General features: G+C 40.7%; 1 protein-coding gene across 1 annotated transcript; it reads right to left on the reverse strand.

The window, feature by feature from the left end:
* Nucleotides 1–5700: 5700 nt before the first annotated feature.
* On the reverse strand, nt 5701–6432 carry LOC103974463 (uncharacterized). The gene has a single exon (XM_009389307.3). The coding sequence runs from the start codon at nt 6348–6350 to the stop codon at nt 5919–5921; it is 432 nt and encodes a 143-aa protein (XP_009387582.2). The 5' UTR covers nt 6351–6432; the 3' UTR covers nt 5701–5918.
* Between the last annotated feature and the right edge of the window lie 17620 nt (nt 6433–24052).

Below are 24052 nucleotides of genomic sequence, written 5' to 3' on the forward strand. Positions count from 1 at the left end.
TCTTAGGAAAATTTGATGCTAAATCCGATGAAGGCATCTTTCTTGGTTACTCTTCCGTTTCTAAGGCTTTTCATGTTTTTAACAAAAGAACCTTAGTTATAGAAGAGTCTATTCATGTGGTTTTTAATGAAATTTTTGAGTTAAAGAAAAATGATTTTGATGATGATTTTGGTTTTGATAATTTGAATTTAAATAAACCCACTGCTTAAAATAGCAACTTGGATGCATCTTCTTCTGAAATTTTTTTACCCAAGGAATAGAAGTATGTAGATGCTCATCCAAAAGAGCTAATTATAGGAGATACATCAAAAGGGGTTCAAACTCGTTCTTCCTTCAAGAATTTTTGTGCTAACGCTGCTTTTTTTCTCAAATTGAACCTAAATGCATTGACGAAGCCTTGAAAGATGATTCATGGGTTATTGCAATGCAAGAGAAATTGAACCAATTTGAGAGAAATGAGGTATGGAAGCTTGTTCGTAGACCTAGTGACCATTTAGTCATTAGTACTAAATGGGTCTTTAGAAACAAGCAAGATAAATGCAGTATCGTGGTTAGAAACAAGGCTAGACTAGTTGCCAAAGGTTTCAACTAAGAAGAAGGTATCGACTACAAAGAGACCTTTGCTCCTATGGCAAGATTAGAAGCCATTAGGATGCTCCTTGCCTATGCTAGTAATAATGATTTTAAACTATTTCAAATGGATGTCAAAAGTGCTTTCTTGAATGATTTTATTTATGAAGAAGTGTATGTTGTACAACCTCCCGGATTTAAAAATTCTCTTCTTCCTAATCATGTATTTAAATAGACTAAGGCTCTCTATGGCTTAAAACAGGCTCCTAGAGTTTAGTATGAAAGGCTTAGTTCCTTTCTTATTTTAAACAATTTTACAAAAGGCAAGGTTGATACTATATTATTTATTAAATATTTTAAAAATAATTTTCTTATTGTTCAAATTTATACTGACGATATTATTTTTGGTTCTTCGGATGAATAACTATATGAATCATTTGCCAAATGTATGAGTCATGAATTTGGAATGAGCATAATGGAAAAATTAACCTTTTTTTTAGAATTATAAATTAAACAATTTAGTAATGGTATATTTCTTAATCAATCTAAATATACATTAGAATTGTTAAAACGATTTAACATGGATGGTTCAAAAGCTATAAACACTCCTATGAGTACTTCCACTAAGTTAGACATGGATGAAAGTGGTGAAAGCTTTGATAAAAAAACATATAGGGGAATGATTGGTAGTTTACTTTACCTCACCGCAACTAGACCGGATATCATATTTAGTATATGATTTTGTGGTAGGTTTCAAGCTAATCCTAACCTGTCTCATCTTAAAAGTGTTAAAAGAATCCTTAGATATCTTAAAGGAACTCCTAATTTAGGATTATGGTATCTAAAATCTGATAATTTTGATTTAATAGCTTATGCAGATGCTGATTTTGACGGATGTAGGATAGATAGAAAAAGCACATTTGGAACATGTCAATTTTTATGATATACACTTATTTCTTGAACTTTTAAAAAATAAAATTCGGTTGCACTATCTACGGCGGAAGCCGAATACATAGCTGCAAGTGTATGCTGTGCACAAGTTGTTTGGATGAAAAATACATTGGAAGACTATAGAATTTACTTAAAGAATATTCCCATAAAATGTGATAATACAAGTACTATTTCTCTAACCAAAAATCAAATTCAACACTCTAGAACTAAGCATATTGACATTATGTATCACTTTATACGAGATTATGTCAATAATAATAATGTCATTCTAGAATTTATTGATACAAAGCATCAATTAGTGGACATTTTCACAAAAGCCTTAAATGAAGATCAATTTAACTTTATTAGAAGGGAATTAGGCATGTTGAATTGTCCTTGTGAATGAGCTTGATTGTATATATTTTCCAAAAAATTTTCATCATCTTTTCGTTTTTCGTGGATTTGACTTCTTTCTTATTATTGTAAACCTCTATGCTACCTTGACATGCGTTTGACATTATCCTAGTATATGATGTTGGATGTTTCTTTCTGAAATTTTGTCAACATTTTGATGGCACCTTCATGTTATTTTGGATGATTTGATGTCTTCCTTGAATGATCGATCTTAATGCCAAGTTGAAGCTTTATCAATTTTAATATTTCCTTTTCAAGATTTTTCTTCTTATGAGATGATTTTATGAATGGCTTCAATGATACGAGTTTTATGCTTGAAAACTCATCTTCTTTTTGTTGATGACAAAGGGGGAGAAGAATATACAAAAGATTTGACCGAACCACTATACATCGTGGTGTTCTTTGAATGTGTGAGTGTTTAAATTTCTGGACCATTTCTCTACTTAGCTGCAAATCGCTCAGTTTTCATCTCCCTACTCTTGACTACCTTTACTCGATCTATATTAGCTAAGTTATCCTTCGTCGAATCGAAATCTCTACACATTTACGAAATCGATTTCAAACTTTTGAGTTTTAATCCGCTGCACTAATTCACCCCTCCGCCCTCCCCCCTCTTAGTGTCGCTCCGATCCTAAATATCACATGCGCAGCGGAATAACATAAAATAAAATCCTGAAATATCCCAAAGATGTGTTCATCGATGTGCGAAGATTGGTACGCAAAATCCACAAAACTGAAAACTGTATATATAAAAGATTGTGTTACCTAGGGAGATCATATATCTCTGAATCCCTACAGATCTGTAGGAGAGGGTAAAAAAGGTCAATCGTCCTCCTCTCTAGCGGTGATCTACATAGTAGGGCTATGATTATGGTCCTCAAATCTCTAGGCCTGCTATTTGAGGAGGAGAAGGGGATATGAGAATATGAGGTGGCAACCAAGAGAAGCTCTAGCCTCTGGACCTTTAGTTCTCTCATATTTATAGAGGCCTCATGTTAACTTAACCCTAATGAATCCTGTCCTATTAGGTATTGGATCTCAATCTAACTATCAAAGCCTCTTAGATTAGTGGATCTCTATCCAATAATCCCTTATTGACTCTTATTAGATCTTTTCTATAGGATCTAATAATTCAGAGGCTTATTGGATATCCAATAAGATAGGGTCTCCGACAGATATCTCATATCTGAATCTCTACTCATCGTAATGCCTACCATATGTATGTGACTCTCTAGGCTCAATATCGAGTTGGCCGTGAGTTATACGTATCATAACTTCTTCTAGCTTAGTGAATTATTATCTCCATAATAATTTACTCGACTAATTGATTACGAATGTACTAGGGCACTACACCATAGTCCCTGGACGATATAGGGGATTCCAATCCATTGGACCTATCTGTTCTCAGTTACCATGTACCTATAGTCCCTCATCCATGTAATATCCTAGAGATCGTATACCGTGCATGGTGCTGTCAGACCCATATGGTTTCTACTCGAGTCTTGCTCTAATCGGAGAACTATTTCTCTCTCAATCCGAATGACCCTAGCTAGGGATTTGTCTGAGCAAGAACATATGGTATATTCCTCTCATGATACTGAGAGTGGATGATCCTCTATCGACACTCAATAGCCCTCGTAAGGTTGGCTACCACTCCCGATGATCGACTGTGCTCGATCTGGAACCTCTAAACCTATAAGTTCAGTATCAAAGAGTGGAGTACTCATACATGACATCTTTGGTGTCTCAAGTTTAAGGACTAGATACACCACTAGGATTAGGGAATCACTATATGAGAATAAAACATCATCAACCATCCAGCATTCCATGAGCGGATCAATCAGTGAACTCATTTTCCAATAAGCACCTACATTGTAACCCTAGTATCCCCACATGAGCAACTATGAGATCAACCACCTCCATCATATGTACGGGTATATAATATTCCAGTCCGTCTGATTATCTCAATGTCCCTCTCGAATAACATATGACCGGGATTATTTAGGATATGTGTTTAAAGACGAAGCGGTCTCACTATCATGATCTCATCATGATCCGATTCTCATTGTACAGATCCATGGACATCACAATATATATATACAATGAGTAATATAAAGTAATAAAATATCAAATAATATAATGAGCAAAAAGAATGCGTATCATGTCACATGTGCCATCACTCACGTGATTGGCTTATTAGGCACATATGACTAGCAAGATCTGAAACTTCCACACCTATAAGTTCGGTATCAAAGAGTGTAATATTCATACAGGACATTCGTGGTGTCTCAATTCTAAGGACTAGATAAACTATTGAGATAATGGAATCGTTGTCTGACAATAAGGTATCATTAACTATCTAACATTTCATGAGCAGATCAATCAGTAAACTCATTCTCTATTAAGCACTTGTGCGGTATCCCTAGTGTCCCCACATGAGTAGCTATGAGATTAGCTACCTCCATCATATGGACAGGTATATAACATACCAGTCTATCCGATCATCTCGTTATCCATCTCGAGTGACTTATGACCGAGATTTTTTAGGGTCTATGTTTAAAGGCGAATCGGTCTCATTTCATGATCTCATCACAATCTGATTCTCATTGTGTAGATCCATGTACATAACAATCCGATTCTCATTATGTAGATCCATTCAATGACTTGGAGCCACGACAAGCAGTGGCACTACTAGGCTAGCGATGGAATCGCTTGAAGCTCGACCTCCCAAGTACTGACTAGGTGGTGGTACCGTCGGTAGTTAATGCTATTAAGTGGTGGTATCGCCAGAGCCCAATCTCTAAGACTCTATCAGGTTATCGTACTGCTCAGACCAGTGATAGTACCGCCAAAGTAGGGTTGTCAGGCGATGGTACCGTCCAATAATGACAGTGGTACCATTAGTACCCCGGAAAATCGAGATAAGATACTTTTTGACTTCATTTTTAAAGCTATTTGAAGTCTATAAATATCTTAATTTTTTCTGCTTGCCTAAGCACGAAAAGTGAACAAAAAAATTATGATCTAAGTGAGAAAACGCTGTTATAATTCCTTGAGAGTTTTTTTCCTCTTTCCTAAGTGTAATTTCTATTTAAGGGAGGGCTCAGAGAACCATAAATGTTATCTCCTAAAATTATGAAAAAGAGAATAGAACGGTAAGAGGGTAGTTGAATTTTACTCATTAAAAGAAGTTCAATAGTAAAAATCAATAACCTCAACGAAAGAAAAATTGAGAGGGTAGACATAAACCACTTTACATCGTCATGCACTTCTACAGATCGGTTGTTAGGCCTTTATCAGAAAGTTCATTGTTCTCAGCCTTTGCTAGGTAAAGTGACAACATAGCACATTTTTTGATGGATCCACGTGGCTGTGGAAGACTACAGCATATGTTGATGAACTTCCTGTCTTCGGTGCCGATTTTTCATTGGTTTTATCCAAGTTTACTTTCTTTTAGTATCGATTTATGTTACTTTGGTTTATCAATTGGCCTACAGAGGAATAAATCTTGAAGTTGATTTAGGAAGATACCAAGGAACACGGAAATCTCCACAACCAACTGGAACTTGTCAGCTAATGTTCTCTGTTCTCTAGTCTCCACAACCAACTGGATAAAGCCATCTTTGTTGGAAGTTACTTTCTCTACGCAGCATGCTCTTTGCGCTTTGTGAGTTTGATTTACCATGTTTTTGAAATGGAGATGCAATCTTAGTGGTCCACTACACTGTTTTGACCTCTTGAATCAACCAGAACCAGTTTCGACTTGCTTACTTTGGAGAAACTGCAGAATTGAATAGTTCTATCATCGCATCATCAATAGAGGGATACAGAACAACATTAACATTACGCGTGTTCGCTAGAAATATCTAGACAGAAGTACAAACCTATATTTAGCACACATTGAGAAGATTCCGCCACGAAACATTGACAAATCAAGTGACAGGACAGTTTCAAATACTAGATTTATACGAACATCCACATGTCTTATAGTTGCTCTTCCTCTTCTACTCTTCTTCCTCAAATGCCGGCACCGGGAAGCTGTCGGAGAGCCCAGTGCCAGTCTTGAAGGTGATCTTCCCGGAGGAGGGATCGTCGATGAACACTTCGACGACAGAGAGCCAGAGAAGTAGCTCCTTGGTCTTGACACCTGTGATCTTCTTCAGCTTGCGTTGCTCCACGAAGGCGGTCACCTCGTTGGCATAGGAGACGTGCTGCTTGATTTTCTTGAACGTGTGCTCTATCTTCTTCTTCTGGACGAGCCACATGAATCCACTTGCGCGGTGGTAGCCGAACTCCTGGACGTCCTCCAGGGGTAGCAGTCCCTTGGGGAGGCCCAGCTCTTGGAGTAGTTGCATGGATTTCTTCTTACAGAGGGCAAGATCTCCATGGTAGACCTCGGCCTCAGCCTTGTAGTTCTCGATCATCTGCATCGCCATCCTCGCTAACTAGCTTGGACTATAAGCACCGAGAAACGAATTAACGAAGAAGAAGAAAGCTTCAGGGGATGAGAAGGCTCAAGGCTGGTGGTGAAAGATGGAGGAGAGGTGGAAGAATTTATAGGACGGGACTGCTGCCACAAACAACAGTCTTTGGACCAATGCATTGGCAAAGGAAGTCAACTTCGATGGGCTACTTCTCGCTGCATTCTTGACTTTGGCAAAGGAAGTCAACTTCGATGGGCTACTTCTCGCTGCATTCTTGACTTTGGATAATTTATCTGTGAGAGCTTGAAATCGTCTCCCATGGATCTGACGTCCTAACGTAAATGCAACGTAGCATTTACGTTACAGGCGCAGTTTGGTTGGAAGTTGGACGTCTACGCCAATCTCTGTGTTTATTTGAATGGCAGTGGAAGTAGGAGCGGTGTAATAATAAGACCTTAAACAAGACGCTGAAATGTTGTCGCGGTAACTCGAGGCTGAATTGCTCTTTTCTATGAGTCAACGTTGGAGTTCGGCTTAGCTAAAACATTCTAATTATATATTTTATTATACAAATAATTATTGAAAAAGATGTTAAAGCAGAATAATTCTTTTCCCTCTCTTTGTGTATCAAAATGAGTTCCTCATCAAAATATAACTTGATATCAAAATACAAATATCAACCAGAACAACATAAACAATAGAACAATAAATCAATCACAAAGTGAAACTAATGAAAAACCCAATATGAAAAAAATTACAGGACCGTAGTCCACCTCAAACTTCCACTATCAATAGTAATGATAACAGGTACAGGAAATCTTCTCTAGAATAACCAGAGGATCATAATAACATCAAGAACATAAATTTTGGCTCAAGAATAACATATCATTATCATATATATAGATCTCATAAAAAAATTCTAGATCTCACAAAGTGGGTATAGCAAAGAAAGTAGGTAAACCATAGATCAACACCGTTAGAATTGTAGAATTTACTATAAAAATTTTTCGTATAAAATATGAGCTAAAATTGACAACGTTGGACGATTAATCGTTAAACAGAAAACTTAAGATCTTAATATTTCTCTCGTTTTTCTCTCTCTCTCTCTCTCGTGCTGCCACTGTTGCCCACGTTCACTGCCCTCACCTTTTACCTTTTAATTAATATTTAGGCTCAAAAAACCCAATTGTCCAAGCTGGCTATAGTGTAGTCTTGGCACTCAAGTTGCAAGCCTCGACCGAAGTCCAACATCTCCATCAATCTCATATACTAATTTTATGTGGCAGGAGCAAGACTGGTTCAAGTGGCGACAATTGGCCCCTACCAAATTGAGGCTGACTTCCCTAGTAAATGCCGAGTTGGAGGTTTGGCTTCAGGCACTTTGCTTTGGATTGTTTTTCTTTTCTATATATTAAAGTCTTCTTTTTGATATGTTTGAATGCAATAATCTGAAATGAACATTTTATGCAAATGAAAGTGAAGGAACAATCACAAGTAAGATCAAGCATACCCAAGTTTGATCATAATTTAGTAGTATAAGTGATATTTCACATTTTGTCGGAACATCAAATTTTAGAAGCAATTGGTTTTAATCTTGAACTATTAATTAAAAATATTTTAGTGTAAATTTATAATAATATATTTATCAGACCTTTATAAGTTAGTCTAATTTTTTTATCAACTTTCAATGTAACTCAACACATTACAATTGATGTGATTGACCTATAGTTATTAGAATTGAATCAAAAAATAACCCGATCAAAACGGTAGAAAGAAAAGAAGAGATACTGAGTTGGAGAGGAGTTGAGAAATGATGCAAGCGACAAACAAAACTTTATTTCTTGTAGACAAGTTTCTACACTTTATTTTCCTCATGTTTTCTAATACTTTTTATCATAACAAGTTTCATCTATTTATATGGACATAAATGAGAGTTACAAGACTCAATTATTAAGGCTACATTCATATATTTTTATTATATATAACATGTCTAATTTACTAATGATTTATTATTTTCATAACCTTCATCTTCATGGTGATATTTGTTGTAACCTCTCTATTCTTACTAAATTATAAAGATTATAATTATTTTCACCAATGTGATCATGAAAGATATTTCAATTCTTTCTTTTAATTAAATTTAATTCTCTTAAAAGAAATCTTCATCATAAAATATTCATCCGAATCGAATCGAGGAGCTTGGTAAAAATATCTATAACTTGATCACCAGATTTGATGTAGTCCAATAGAACTTTCTTCTCCATGGAGGCGAATATTGATATGCTTGTTTCGTTCATGGAAGACCAAGTTCTTGGCCAATGCAGTTGCTGACTTATTATCAACGTGTATCTTTGTAAATTGATGTTGTGAATAATTGACTTCGTTTAAGAGCTTCTTTAATCATATAGCATGACAAACACATGATGATACCGTTATATATTTAGCTTTACATGTAGATAATGTGATAATGGATTACATCTTCGAATACCAAGGGAAAGCATGTCATCGATATAAAAAACAAAGCCTATTATCCATTTTAATCTTCTAGAGCTCCATCCCAATTACCATCGGAATAGCCAACAAGTAAAACATCATTAAAAAATGAATGTAGTAGACCATGAGTTATGATACACTTGATGTAGTGTAGAACTATTTTAGTAGCTTTCATCTGTTTTGACTTTGGTTCTTTACTAAATTAGCTTACTAATCTAGTTCTATATAGAATATCTGATCTCGTGCAAGTTAGGTATCTCAAGCTTTGCACTAAGCTTTTGAAATAAGTTAGATTAATTATGTCTCTATCATCTTGTCATGAAAATTTGATGCCATATTCAATTGGTGTGTTAACCCATTTATAATCTTCAATCTTTGAGAATTTCCTGTGTATATGCTTCTTGTGAAATAAAGATATATTCTTTACTTTTCTTCACTTTGATGTCAAAGAAATAAGATATAAATCTAATGTCAATCATTTCAAATTCTTGAACTATTATTTGCTTGAATTCTTCAAACACAAGTGAGTTCCTTCTTATAAATACAAAATTATCTACATACAAGTAAACAAGTAAGATATCTTAATTTTTGTTCATCTTCTTATAAATGGTACTTTCATAACAATATTGTTCATAACCATTTTACTTGAAGTAGGCATCAATTCTAGTATCCTATGCTCTAGATGTTCATTTTAAGTCATACAAAGCTTTCTTTAACTTAAGAACTTTCTCTTCATATTCCTTTTTAATATAATCCAATGGTTATTCTACGTATACTTCTTCAAGAAAACCATTCAAAATTATAGATTTAACTTCAATTTAATAAATTGACTAATTATTTTATGTGACAATGGATATAATCAATATAATAGTTTTCATTTGGATAACAAAGGCAAATACATCTTCATAATCAATGTTAGATTTTTGCTTTTAACCCTTTTGCCATCAATCTAGCTTTATATTTCTCAACTTGGCCTTGTACATTTTTCTTAATTCTGTAAATCCATTTTACACCAATAGCATTATGTCTTTAAGGTAGTGATGCTGATTGCTAAGTCTTATTTCTCTCGATAGAGTTGATCTCTTTATTCATAGTATCCTTTCACCTTTTATCTTTCATGGTATCTTTGTATTGAAGTGGTTCACTATATACAATGAGATAAACAAGATGTAATTTATCTATTATTTTATAAAAATCTCTTAGACTTCTTGTCCTTTGAAGTACTAGGCTATCTTCTAGAGATGATTGTGTAGAAGAAGATATTATTGATGATAGTAGTGAAGAAGATAAAATAATTTCAAACTCTCTTTACTTTTGTACATATTCATACAACTCTTCAATGTTGCTCTCCCAATTCTATATGCCTTATTCATTGAACTCCACATCCTTACTTATAATAACTTTTGAATTGCTAGGATTAAATAATTTGTAGGCCTTAGATTTAGCATTATACCTATATATATATATGAGTTTGATCGAGTATATATGTATAACCAAAGCACCCAAAGATTTTGAAGTGTGAGATACTTGATTTTCTTCTAGTCTATGCTGTTAGGATCAAGAGCACTAAGAGGGAGGGGTGAATTAGTGCAGCGGATAAAAACGTCAATTTCGTCAAATCTCTCGTACGATAAAAACCATTTTCGACGTAAAACCGATTTCAGAAACTTAACTTGAAAGCATACGTAAATGTATTGAAGGCAGTAAGCTATTGAAGGGGTTTGCAGTAAGGTAATAGTAGGAAACAAAATGCAAACCAGAGAAGATGGGAGTTTATAGTGGTTCGGTCAATCGTGACCTACATCCACTCCTCCGATTCCTCTTCCGTCGAGGCCATCGGCATCCACTAACGATCTTTCTTTACTAGGTGAAGATCAACCTCCTTCTTACACCACTCTTCTCCTTTTACCAGGTTTAGGAGACAACCCTTACAAGCACTTACTCTCCTCTCTAAAACAGAATCTTAACACTTAAGCTAGAGGAGGGATTTCTCAACCGATTTCTATAGCGTTTCTTTACTTCTTTGCTCTCTGTGCTTGTGTATTTTACCCAGGGATGGGAGGGGTATTTATAGGCTCCAAACCAGTTTGAATTCCGAGCTCAAAACTGTCATCTCCTAGAATTCTGGGGTTTGGCGGTTGCACCGCTTGGTAGAGCTCGGAGACTGAGCCTCTGGGCGGTGCCACCTCTTGTCAGGGGCAGTTGCACCACTTGGCAGAGCTCGGAGATCGAGCTCTGGCGGTGCCACCGCCTGACAGGGGTGGTTGCACCGCCAAGTCTCGCTCGGAGACTGAGCCCAAGCGGTTCCACCGCTTGTCAGGGGCGATTGCATCGCCTAGTCTCGCTCGGAGACTGAGCCCAGGTGGTGCCACCGCTTGCTTGGGGCGGTTGCACCACCCAGCTTTCCTGGGAAACCCTCTCCTGAACGGTGCCATCGCCTAGCAAGAATTCTGGTCCGAATGAGTTGATCCATTCAGCCTAATTTTGGTCTATCAAGGGACCAATTGCCCCCAGATTAAGTTAATGGGATCACCTCCCATTCCTAACTTAATCTACATGCTAACTACAATATTTCTTAAGACATTTACTACAACTTACTCTGGTTCATCAATCGCTTCTTTCGGCGAGCTTCCGACGAACTTTCGTTGATCATCCGATGAACCCTCGGTGATGCTCCTGCAGACTTCCGGCAAACTTCTGGACTTGCGATGATCCACTTGGCGAGTTTCAACGAGCTTCTTTGGCAAGCTCTTGGACTTCTCGAATTTGTTCTCGCAGAACCTCCGATGATCGTCCGGACTTCCGTCGAACTCTCGAACTCCCAACATGATCATAGTCTTGACTCTGGCATTACTCCTGCTACATGTCTTTCTTTCATCGTAGTTAATCCTGTACACTTAAAATAAAACTTCGATCGAGACAATTAATCCTAAGTAATTAACCAAGTTGTCTGGCATGTCATTTGTCCCTCGACGCTTCGTCCGATTCTTCGGCGCATTGTCCTCTCCTACGGCCTATTGCCCAATCGGCTAGTTGACTATGCAACTCTGATATCCTTGGTGCAATTGTCACGCCCCTCAAAATATCCATGATTTTTAAAATTTTCGTCACAGACCAATCCAGGATCCAAACTAACGTTTGAGGACACTGAAAACATTCTATTCATATTCACATCCATAAAACCTGTGCAGTTTATAATCATATATCACATCACTCGATAATTCACATTTATGGCAACCCAAGCCAACTTGACAAACATGAACAACATTTATAAATCCACAAGCTAAATAATTTATACAATCAGAACTCCAACTATTCACCACAAGTTCATATCATTATAAATTAGGCTTAACATTCAGAAATTCCAAATAAGAGAGATCTCCTAACACTTTGACACAGTATATCCATTTCGGTTCATCGACGACATTTCATTACATACAAAACATACTTATACAACAATAGCATAACAACCAACAAGACTTGCCCATAATTCTGAATAGCTATCCACTGCCTCAGCCCAAATCAAACATCTCGAAGAGTGACAAGCTGACCTGAAAGGTTTATGTAACAACGGAGTGAGCCAAAAACGGCTCAGCAAGTGACAAAGCATATTTAGAACAAAAGGAACAGTTTGAAACGAGTAAGGTATCATAATGCAAGGCAGAATACCAGAATTCTCAAGGATACCATCTCAATAGATACCAAATCATACGTATCATGTCATTCAAAAACATATTTGATCCATAACGAATGGGGCATAGAGTAATTGGAGCATATCAATGGCAGATAGGATATTTCAGAACATATCTGTTCATAACAAATGGAGCACAGAGTAATTGGAACATATCAATGGCAGATAGTGCTAGTCATAAGTGCCCAGCAAGCCAATCACGTGAGTGATGGCACGTGTGACTTGATACAGAATCTTTTTGCTTATTATATTTTGGCATATATCACTTTATAACTATTGCATAAATGCATATATATTGTGATGTCCTTGGATTTGTGCAATGGGAATCGGATCGTGATGAGATCACGATAATGAGATCGATTCACCTTTAAACACATATCCTAAATAATCCCGGTCATAGGTTACTCGAGAGGGACATCGTGATAACCGGATAGACTGGTGTGCTGTATACCCGTCCATATGATGGATGCAGCTGGTCTCATAGCTGCTCGTGTAGGGACACTAGGGATACAGTACAGGTGCTCATTGGAGAATGAGTTCACTGATTGATCCGCTTACGGAATGCTGGATGGTTGATGATGCCTTATTGTCAGACAACAATTCCGTAGTCCTAGTGGTGTATCTGGTTCTTAGACTTGAGACACCAAGGATGTCTTGTATGAGTGCTCCACTCTTTGATACCAGACTTATAGGTTTGGCTGTTCCCAGATCTAGTACAGCTGGTCATTGGGAGTGGTAGTCGACCTTACGAGGGCTATTGAGTGTCGATAGAGGATCATCCACTCTCGGTATCATGAGAGGAATATCCCATGTGTTCTTGCTCAGACAAATCCCTGGCCAGGGTCATTCGGGTTGAGAGAGAAAGAGTTCTCCGGGAGAATCCGATTAGAGCGAGACTCGAGTAGAAACCATATGGGTCTGACAGCACCATGCTCAATATACGGTCTCTGGGATATTAGATGGATGAGGGACTATAGGTACATGGTAACTGAGGACAGACAGGTCCAATGGATTGGATTCCCCTGTATCGGCTGGGGACTACGGCGTAGTGGCCTAGTACTTCCGTAGTCGATGAGTCGAGTGAATTATTACAGAGATAATAATTCACTGAGTTAGAAGGAGTTCTGACAGGTATGACTCACGGCCAGCTCGATATTGGGCCTAGAGGGTCACACACATATGGTAGGCATTGCGATGAGTAGAGGTTCGGATATGAGATATCCGACGGAGCCCTTGTCTTATTGGATGCAGATCCAATACCCACTAGGGAAAGGACCCATTAGGGTTTTGACACGGGATCTCTATAAATAGGAGGGATTCACAGCCTCATAGGCTAGAGTCTTTGCTTGCCCTTCCTATTCTCCTCTCCCTCTCCACCTCAGAGAAGGCCTGGAGTTTTGAGGAGCATCGTCGCAACCCTGCTGTGTGGATCACCGCTAGAGAGGAGGACGCTTGACCTCCTTCACCCTCTCCTAAGGATCTGCAAGGAAACAGGGATATACGATCTCCCTAGGTAACACAATCTCTATACGCAGTTTTGTGTTTTGCGGATTTTTGCGCACCAATCTTCGCACGACGACGAACATCTTTTTGGGAATCGGAGATTTTGTTTTCTTGTTCTTCCGCTGCGCATATGATGTCGCCCCCTATGATTTCCCAACAGTGGTATCAGAGCCAGGTTGTTCGTGCGAATGATTGGTTTTGAACTGCGTGTATTGTGTTTAGGAAGAATTTTGACGTCAAAATCGTTGACGCAAAAGCAAGGAAGGGCAACAACAGTTGCTGCCCTCGATCTGCATGCCTGCAGCCACCTGCAGCGGCAGCCGCAGCCGCAGCCAGGCAGCACAGCGCCGGCGCATGCGCAAGCGCTGTGCCTGCAGCAGCCGGCCGGCGGCCTGTTTGCAGCAGGCTTGCTGCCGGCGGGGCTGGCAACCCACGGGCAGAGGCGCCGCAGGGCAGCGGCGCCTACCGCCGAAAGGAAGCGGCGCCTGCCGCCGCAGGGCAGCGACGCGCGACGCCTGCCGCCGCAGGGCAGCGACGCGCGACGCCTGCCGCCGCAGGGCAGCGACGCGCGACGCCTGCCGCCGCTGCTCCCGCGGGCGAAACCCCCCCCCCACAGGGGCGGCCGCCCGGCGGGACAGCACCGCCTGCGGAGGCAGCGGCGCCCGAAGAGGGCGCCCACCCGCAGCGGCATCGCCGCCAGCGGGCGTGCCGCCTGCAGGCGAGGGCAGTGCCCTCGCCCCGCCGCACAGGCCGCCGCCGGCAGGGTGGCGGCGGCGGCAGCAGCGAAAAGGGGAAAGGGTATTAGGGTTTTCTGCGCAAAAGACAGTTTTGCCCCTCGGAATTTGAGAAATTCCAGTTTCTGTCTTTTGTCCAAATTACGAAAATACCCTTAGGAATTGAGAAATTCCCTATATATCCCTGATTTCAGTAAATATTAATTAATTAAAAGGTTTAGTTGATTATTATTTTTATTATTATCTAGTAGTCCTATATGATGATGATTATTTATACATGTGATGTATGATGAGTGGACGGATGATCATGGACCGTGTGATGTGTGTACTTGTGATTATTATTATTGAGGTCTGCGAACCTCCATTATATTTCTCGTTTATTGTCGGGCCTGCGTGCCTATGATTAAGTTGTAATCACATGAGGAGGCGCAGCGAGAGCGTGGAAGCCATAGCGGGACCCACGAGACGGACGATCGTGATGCATGGAGATGCATCAAGATGTCGACGGAACCGACGAGGACGAGATGGACGATCACAAGGCATGGAGATGCACCGTTGCACACATAGATCTTGATGTGAGTGATTAGGCCTACTGGCTCGGGCCTAATCATATTAGGTTGTGGTCCATGATCATCTGGTGTGATTGCTTATACACATACTAGATATGTATATATATTTGCATGCGATGTAGATATATATTAAATATGTATATGTGTGACATGTCATATTAGGAGACCAAATCATAGAAACATCTCTCGATAATATTAAGTCGGTAAACGTGAGGCAATTAGATTGACCCACGTGGCCTTCCATCGTTATGAGTAGGAACCGAATCCCGGTGTAGGTTGAGTTGGTCGAGTCCCTCGAGACTCACCTATATCGCGATTCGCTATCTTGCTTACGACATAGAGATGTCACCGGTGACCTGAGGGCATGATATGCTTGGTCGAGTCCCTCGAGGGTGTATCATCAAATCAGACTCATCTTGTAACGAAGGTGTTGACTTAACCGAGCATCATGGTTGGTCGAGTCCCTCGAGGCCATGGTGATTCGGAGGCCGAACAGGACGGGAATCACAAGGAGTTGTGATCGGCAAGAGTTGTCTACCTTTTAGGCTTAGTGTGATTGGTCGAGTCCCTCGAGGTTACACTAAGACGCTGATTGGATCCTGATCCCCACTAGAAGTCTGCCGGAGACTTCCGTTTCACGTGCTGAGGGTGTCGCGTGACTCGTTAGTAAAATAGTGGGAGCATATTAAGATAGAAGTCCATATCTCGATAGTTTATTTCTTGCAAAATCTGCATGTTATTCATTTTTGCTACATCTTTATTTTCAGAAAATGTCGCTTTCAAATCCCTTACGTGGCATACTTGATGTCAACCGCCTCACTGGTCCAAATTATACGGATTGGCTCCGTAACTTGAGAATTGTTCTCACAGCGGAGAAAATCGTGTACGTCCTTGATACAGTGATGCCTACGCCCGAAGAAGGGGCAAGCGAGGATGAGATCGCTCGCTACGTGAAGTACATTGATGACTCCACTCTTGCTCAGTGCTATATGTTGGGCTCTATGACTCCAGAGTTACAGAGACAACATGAAAAGATGGATGCCAGATCCATTCTCCTACATGTCCGTAAATTGTTTGAGGAACAGGGAAGGACTCAACGATATGAGATATCCAAGAGCCTTTTCCGCGCTAGGATGACTGAGGGGACACCGGTTCAGAACCATGTCCTAAAGATGATTGAGTGGATAGAGAAACTCACAGGTCTAGGAATGGTCCTAGAGGATAACTTGTGTGTGGACATTGTGCTTCAGTCCCTACCAGATTCTTTTTCACAGTTCATAATGAACTTTAATATGAACAAGCTTGAGGTGACTCTCCCAGAGCTCCTCAATATGTTGAGGGAGGCAGAGAGTACTATTAAGAAAGAGAAGCCAGTTCTCTACACTGGTGAGACCAGAAAGAAAAGGAAAGCAGAAAGGTCCCTTAAGAAGGGAAAGGGCAAGGGCAAACAAGGTAAAGCAAAGGTTGCTAAGAAAGACCCAACAAAGGACAAAGGCCAGTGCTTCCACTGTGGTAAAGATGGGCACTGGAAGAGAAACTGCAAAGAGTACCTTGCAGAAAGGGCGAAACAAAAGCTTGATGAAGCTTCAGGTACATTCATGATCAGTCTCCATTTGTCAGACTCTTATGATAACACATGGGTATTAGATACCGGTAGTGCTTATCATATATGTAATTCGTTGCAGGTTCTGGCAAGGCCTAGGAGACTAGAGAGAGGCGAGATGGACCTCAAGATGGGTAATGGAGCAAAAGTTGCTGTATTAGCTGTTGGCGAGGTCGCCTTACATCTGCCTAGTGGAGCTTTTATTGCATTAGATGCATGTTATTTTGTTCCTTCTATTATCAAAAACATTATCTCCATTTCATGTTTAAAAGTTAGTGGATATAAATTTGTTTTTGAGAACAATGGTTGTTCGATATTATTAGATGATAAGATCATCACGAAAGGAACATTGCATAATGGTTTATTTATGTTAGACACCACTCCACATATCATCAATATAAATGTGTCCAAAAGGAAACGAGATGAGTTGAACAGTGCATACCTGTGGCATTGTAGGCTAGGTCACATCCATGAAAGAAGGATTCAAAAGTTGCTAAATGATGGATATCTAGATCCATTCGACTATGTGTCATATGCAACTTGTGAGCCTTGCATTCGTGGAAAACTGACCAACTCTCCATTTAGTGGAACTGGAGAGAGAGCCACTGAGTTGTTGGAACTCATACATAGTGATGTATGTGGACCCATGTCAACTCATGCCATTGGAGGTTACTCCTACTTCATTACATTTACTGATGATTTCTCAAGGTATGGATATGTGTACTTAATGAAGTACAAGTCCGAGGCCTTTGAGAAATTCAGAGAGTATAAGAATGAGGTGGAGAACCAGACTGGAAAGAGTATCAAAACTCTTCGATCAGATCGAGGAGGTGAGTACTTAAGTACAGAGTTTACTCACTTCCTCAAGGACCATGGGATATTATCCCAATGGACACCTCCTTATACACCTCAGCTCAATGGTGTCTCTGAAAGGAGAAATCGTACATTATTAGATATGGTACGGTCCATGATGAGTTTCGCTGACCTACCCATCTTATTCTAGGGATATGACCTAGAAACCGCAGCTTACCTTCTGAACAGAGTTCTAACTAAGTCGGTAGTGTCTACACCATATGAGATATAGGGAAGAAGCCTGATCTTAAGGTTGTTAAGATTTGAGGCTGCCCTACCCACATTAAAAGACACAACCCCGATAAGTTAGAATCAAGGACAGAGCGATGCAAATTTGTGGGATACCCCAAGGAAACTTGTGGGTATTATTTCTATCATCTCGAGGACCAAAAGGTCTTTGTAGCTAAGAGAGCAGTGTTCCTTGAGAAGGAACACATTCTTGGCGGAGATAGTGGGAGAATGATAGAATTGAGCGAGGTTGGAGAACCAAGCTCAAGCACCACTCTACAGCCCGAGTCTGTTCAGGTATCTAATACACAAGTTTCAACTTTACGCAGGTCTGATAGAGTATCCCATCCTCCTGAGAGATATGTGGGACATATTAGAGCAGAGGATGTAGAGGATATTGATCCTCAGACCTACGAGGAGGCTATTATGAGTATAGACTCCGGGAAGTGGAAAGAAGCCATGAATTCTGAGATGGATTCTATGTACTCCAATAAGGTTTGGAACCTAGTTGATGCACCCGAAGGTATTGTACCCATCGGTTGCAAGTGGATCTTTAAGAAAAAGATCGGAGTAGATGGAAAGGTAGAGACCTATAAAGCAAGGCTAGTGGCTAAGGGGTATCGTCAAAGGCAAGGTGTTGACTACGACGAAACTTTCTCACCCGTAGCAATGCTAAAATCCATCAGAATTCTATTGGCTATTGCAGCACACTATGATTATGAGATCTGGCAGATGGATGTGAAAACCGCATTCCTCAACGGGAACCTGGAGGAGGAGGTGTATATGATGCAACCTGAGGGATTCGTGTCCAAGAACTGCCCAGATAAGGTGTGTAGGTTGCTTAGATCCATTTATGGACTAAAGCAAGCTTCCCGAAGTTGGAACATAAGATTTGATGAGGCAATCAGATCTTATGACTTCGTTAAGAACGAAGATGAGCCTTGTGTATACAGAAAGGTAAGTGGGAGCGCTATTAGCTTTTTGGTGTTATATGTGGATGACATCATCATCATTGGGAATGACATAGGAATGCTATCCACAATAAAGGCTTGGTTATCTAGACACTTCTCCATGAAGGACTTAGGAGAAGTATCTTATATCTTGGGGATTAGAATCTATAGAGATAGATCCAAAAGGATGCTTGGCTTGTCCCAGTCCAGGTACATAGAAACTATTGTCAAAAGGTTTGGCATGGAAAATTCCAAAAGAGGTCTCATACCGATGAGACATGGGATATCGCTTTCTACGAGTATGTCCCCAAAGACTCCAGAAGAAAGGGCGAACATGGATATGATACCTTATGCCTCAGCAATAGGGTCTATCTGTTGAGAAATCATTGGGGGGGGGGCATCATATGCGCAGCGGAAGAACAAGAAAAACAAAATCCCCGATTCCCAAAAAGATGTTCGTCGTCGTGCGAAGATTGGTGCGCAAAATCCGCAAAACACAAAACTGCTTATAGAGATTGTGTTACTTAGGGAGATCGTATATCCCTGTTTCCTTGCAGATCCTTAGGAGAGGGTGAAGGAGGTCAAGCGTCCTCCTCTCTAGCGGTGATCCACACAGCAGGGTTGCGACGACGCTCCTCAAAACTCCAGGCCTACTCTGAGGTGGAGAGGGAGAGGAGAATAGGAAGGGCAAGCAAAGACCTTAGCCTATGAGGCTGTGAATCCCTCCTATTTATAGAGATCCCGTGTCAAAACCCTAATGGGTCCTTTCCCTAGTGGGTATTGGATTTGCATCCAATAAGACAAGGGCTCCGTCGGATATCTCATATCCGAACCTCTACTCATCGCAATGCCTACCATATGTGTGTGACCCTCTAGGCCCAATATCGAGCTGGCCGTGAGTCATACCTGTCAGAACTCCTTCTAACTAAGTGAATTATTATCTCTGTAATAATTCACTCGACTCATCGACTACGGAAGTACTAGGCCACTACGCCGTAGTCCCCAGACGATACAGGGGAATCCAATCCATTGGACCTGTCTGTCCTCAGTTACCATGTACCTATAGTCCCTCATCCATCTAATATCCCAGAGACCGTATATCGAGCATGGTGCTGTCAGACCCATACGGTTTCTACTCGAGTCTCGCTCTAATCGGATTCTCCCGGAGAACTCTTTCTCTCTCAACCCGAATGACCCTGGCCAGGGATTTGTCTGAGCAAGAACACATGGGATATTCCTCTCATGATACCGAGAGTGGATGATCCTCTATCGACACTCAATAGCCCTCGTAAGGTCGACTACCACTCCCAATGACCAGCTGTACTAGATCTGGGAACAGCCAAACCTATAAGTCTGGTATCAAAGAGTGGAGCACTCATATAGGACATCCTTGGTGTCTCAAGTCTAAGAACCAGATACACCACTAGGACTACGGAATCGTTGTCTGACAATAAGGCATCATCAACCATCCAGCATTCCGTAAGCGGATCAATCAGTGAACTCATTCTCCAATGAGCACCTGTACTGTATCCCTAGTGTCCCTACACGAGCAGCTATGAGACCAGCTGCATCCATCATATGGACGGGTATACAGCACACCAGTCTATCCGGTTATCACGATGTCCCTCTCGAGTAACCTATGACCGGGATTATTTAAGATATGTGTTTAAAGGTGAATCGATCTCATTATCGTGATCTCATCACGATCCGATTCCCATTGCACAAATCCAAGGACATCACAATATATATGCATTTATGCAATAGTTATAAAGTGATATACGCCAAAATATAATAAGCAAAAAGATTCTGTATCAAGTCACACGTGCCATCACTCACGTGATTGGCTTGCTGGGCACTTATGACTAGCAATCTCCCACTTGACCTAAAGCCAATCACCTATGTGTCTGATCCCCATCAGACCCCTGTGACGCTCAAAGACAATCTGAGACAATGGCTTTGTTAGTGGATCTGCAATGTTATCTTCGGATGGAACTCTTTCCACTGCTACATCTCCTCGGGTCACGATCTCTCTGATAAGGTGGAACCTCCTCAGAACATGCTTAGATTTCTGATGAGACCTAGGTTCCTTCGCTTGAGCAATTGCCCCGTTGTTGTCGCAATATAGGGAAATCGGCTCCTCACTATCCGGCACGACTCCCAAATCTGTGATGAACTTCTTCAACCAGACTCCCTCCTTTGCTGCATCTGATGCAGCAATGTACTCCGCCTCTGTGGTCGAGTCAGCAGTGGTATCTTGCTTGGAACTCTTCCAGCACACTGCTCCTCCATTCAAGGTGTACACATACCCTGAATTCGACTTGCTATCATCGACATCAGACTGAAAACTTGAGTCAGTGTAGCCTTCAACCTTAAGGCTATTACCTCCATATACTAGTAAAAGATCCTTAGTCCTTCTCAAGTACTTAAGGATACACTTTACTGCTTTCCAGTGCTCCAAGCCTGGATCCGCCTGATACCTGCTCGTGACACTCAGAGCATGCGCTATATCAGGCCTAGTACATAGCATGGCATACATGATAGACCCTATTGCTGAGGCATAAGGTATCATATCCATGTTCGCCCTTTCTTCTGGAGTCTTTGGGGACATACTCGTAGAAAGCGATATCCCATGTCTCATCGGTATGAGACCTCTTTTGGAATTTTCCATGCCAAACCTTTTGACAATAGTTTCTATGTACCTGGACTGGGACAAGCCAAGCATCCTTTTGGATCTATCTCTATAGATTCTAATCCCCAAGATATAAGATGCTTCTCCTAAGTCCTTCATGGAGAAGTGTCTAGATAACCAAGCCTTTATTGTGGATAGCATTCCTATGTCATTCCCAATGATGAGGATGTCATCCACATATAACACCAAAAAGCTAATAGCGCTCCCACTTACCTTTCTGTATACACAAGGCTCATCTTCGTTCTTAACGAAGTCATAAGATCTGATTGCCTCATCAAATCTTATGTTCCAACTTCGGGAAGCTTGCTTTAGTCCATAAATGGATCTAAGCAACCTACACACCTTATCTGGGCAGTTCTTGGACACGAATCCCTCAGGTTGCATCATATACACCTCCTCCTCCAGGTTCCCGTTGAGGAATGCGGTTTTCACATCCATCTGCCAGATCTCATAATCATAGTGTGCTGCAATAGCCAATAGAATTCTGATGGATTTTAGCATTGCTACGGGTGAGAAAGTTTCGTCGTAGTCAACACCTTGCCTTTGACGATACCCCTTAGCCACTAGCCTTGCTTTATAGGTCTCTACCTTTCCATCTACTCCGATCTTTTTCTTAAAGATCCACTTGCAACCGATGGGTACAATACCTTCGGGTGCATCAACTAGGTTCCAAACCTTATTGGAGTACATAGAATCCATCTCAGAATTCATGGCTTCTTTCCACTTCCCGGAGTCTATACTCATAATAGCCTCCTCGTAGGTCTGAGGATCAATATCCTCTACATCCTCTGCTCTAATATGTCCCACATATCTCTCAGGAGGATGGGATACTCTATCAGACCTGCGTAAAGTTGAAACTTGTGTATTAGATACCTGAACAGACTCGGGCTGTAGAGTGGTGCTTGAGCTTGGTTCTCCAACCTCGCTCAACTCTATCATTCTCCCACTGTCTCCGCCAAGAATGTGTTCCTTCTCAAGGAACACTGCTCTCTTAGCTACAAAGACCTTTTGGTCCTCGAGATGATAGAAATAATACCCACAAGTTTCCTTGGGGTATCCCACAAATTTGCATCGCTCTGTCCTTGATTCTAACTTATCGGGGTTGTGTCTTTTAATGTGGGTAGGGCAGCCTCAAATCTTAACAACCTTAAGATCAGGCTTCTTCCCTTTCCATATCTCATATAGTGTAGACACTACCGACTTAGTTAGAACTCTGTTCAGAAGGTAAGCTGCGGTTTCTAGGTCATATCCCTAGAATAAGATGGGTAGGTCAGCGAAACTCATCATGGACCGTACCATATCTAATAATGTACGATTTCTCCTTTCAAAGACACCATTGAGCTGAGGTGTATAAGGAGGTGTCCATTGGGATAATATCCCATGGTCCTTGAGGAAGTGAGTAAACTCTGTACTTAAGTACTCACCTCCTCGATCTAATCGAAGAGTTTTGATACTCTTTCCAGTCTGGTTCTCCACCTCATTCTTATACTCTCTGAATTTCTCAAAGGTCTCGGACTTGTACTTCATTAAGTACACATATCCATACCTTGAGAAATCATCAGTAAATGTAATGAAGTAGGAGTAACCTCCAATGGCATGAGTTGACATGGGTCCACATACATCACTATGTATGAGTTCCAACAACTCAGTGGCTCTCTCTCCAGTTCCACTAAATGGAGAGTTGGTCAGTTTTCCACGAATGCAAGGCTCACAAGTTGCATATGACACATAGTCGAATGGATCTAGATATCCATCATTTAGCAACTTTTGAATCCTTCTTTCATGGATGTGACCTAGCCTACAATGCCACAGGTATGCACTGTTCAACTCATCTCGTTTCCTTTTGGACACATTTATATTCATGATATGTGGAGTGGTGTCTAACATAAATAAACCATTATGCAATGTTCCTTTCGTGATGATCTTATCATCTAATAATATTGAACAACCATTGTTCTCAAAAACAAATTTATATCCACTAACTGTTAAACATGAAATGGAGATAATGTTTTTGATAATAGAAGGAACAAAATAACATGCATCTAATGCAATAAAAGCTCCACTAGGCAGATGTAGGGCGACCTCGCCAACAGCTAATACAGCAACTTTTGCTCCATTACCCATCTTGAGGTCCATCTCGCCTCTCTCTAGTCTCCTAGGCCTTGCCAGAACCTGCAACGAATTGCATATATGATAAGCACTACCGGTATCTAATACCCATGTGTTATCATAAGAGTCTGACAAATGGAGACTGATCATGAATGTACCTGAAGCTTCATCAAGCTTTTGTTTCGCCCTTTCTGCAAGGTACTCTTTGCAGTTTCTCTTCCAGTGCCCATCTTTACCACAGTGGAAGCACTGGCCTTTGTCCTTTGTTGGGTCTTTCTTAGCAACCTTTGCTT

The sequence above is a fragment of the Musa acuminata genome, chromosome BXJ3-1 (assembly GCF_036884655.1).
Source record: "Musa acuminata AAA Group cultivar baxijiao chromosome BXJ3-1, Cavendish_Baxijiao_AAA, whole genome shotgun sequence".
In the NCBI taxonomy this organism is placed as follows: domain Eukaryota; kingdom Viridiplantae; phylum Streptophyta; class Magnoliopsida; order Zingiberales; family Musaceae; genus Musa; species Musa acuminata.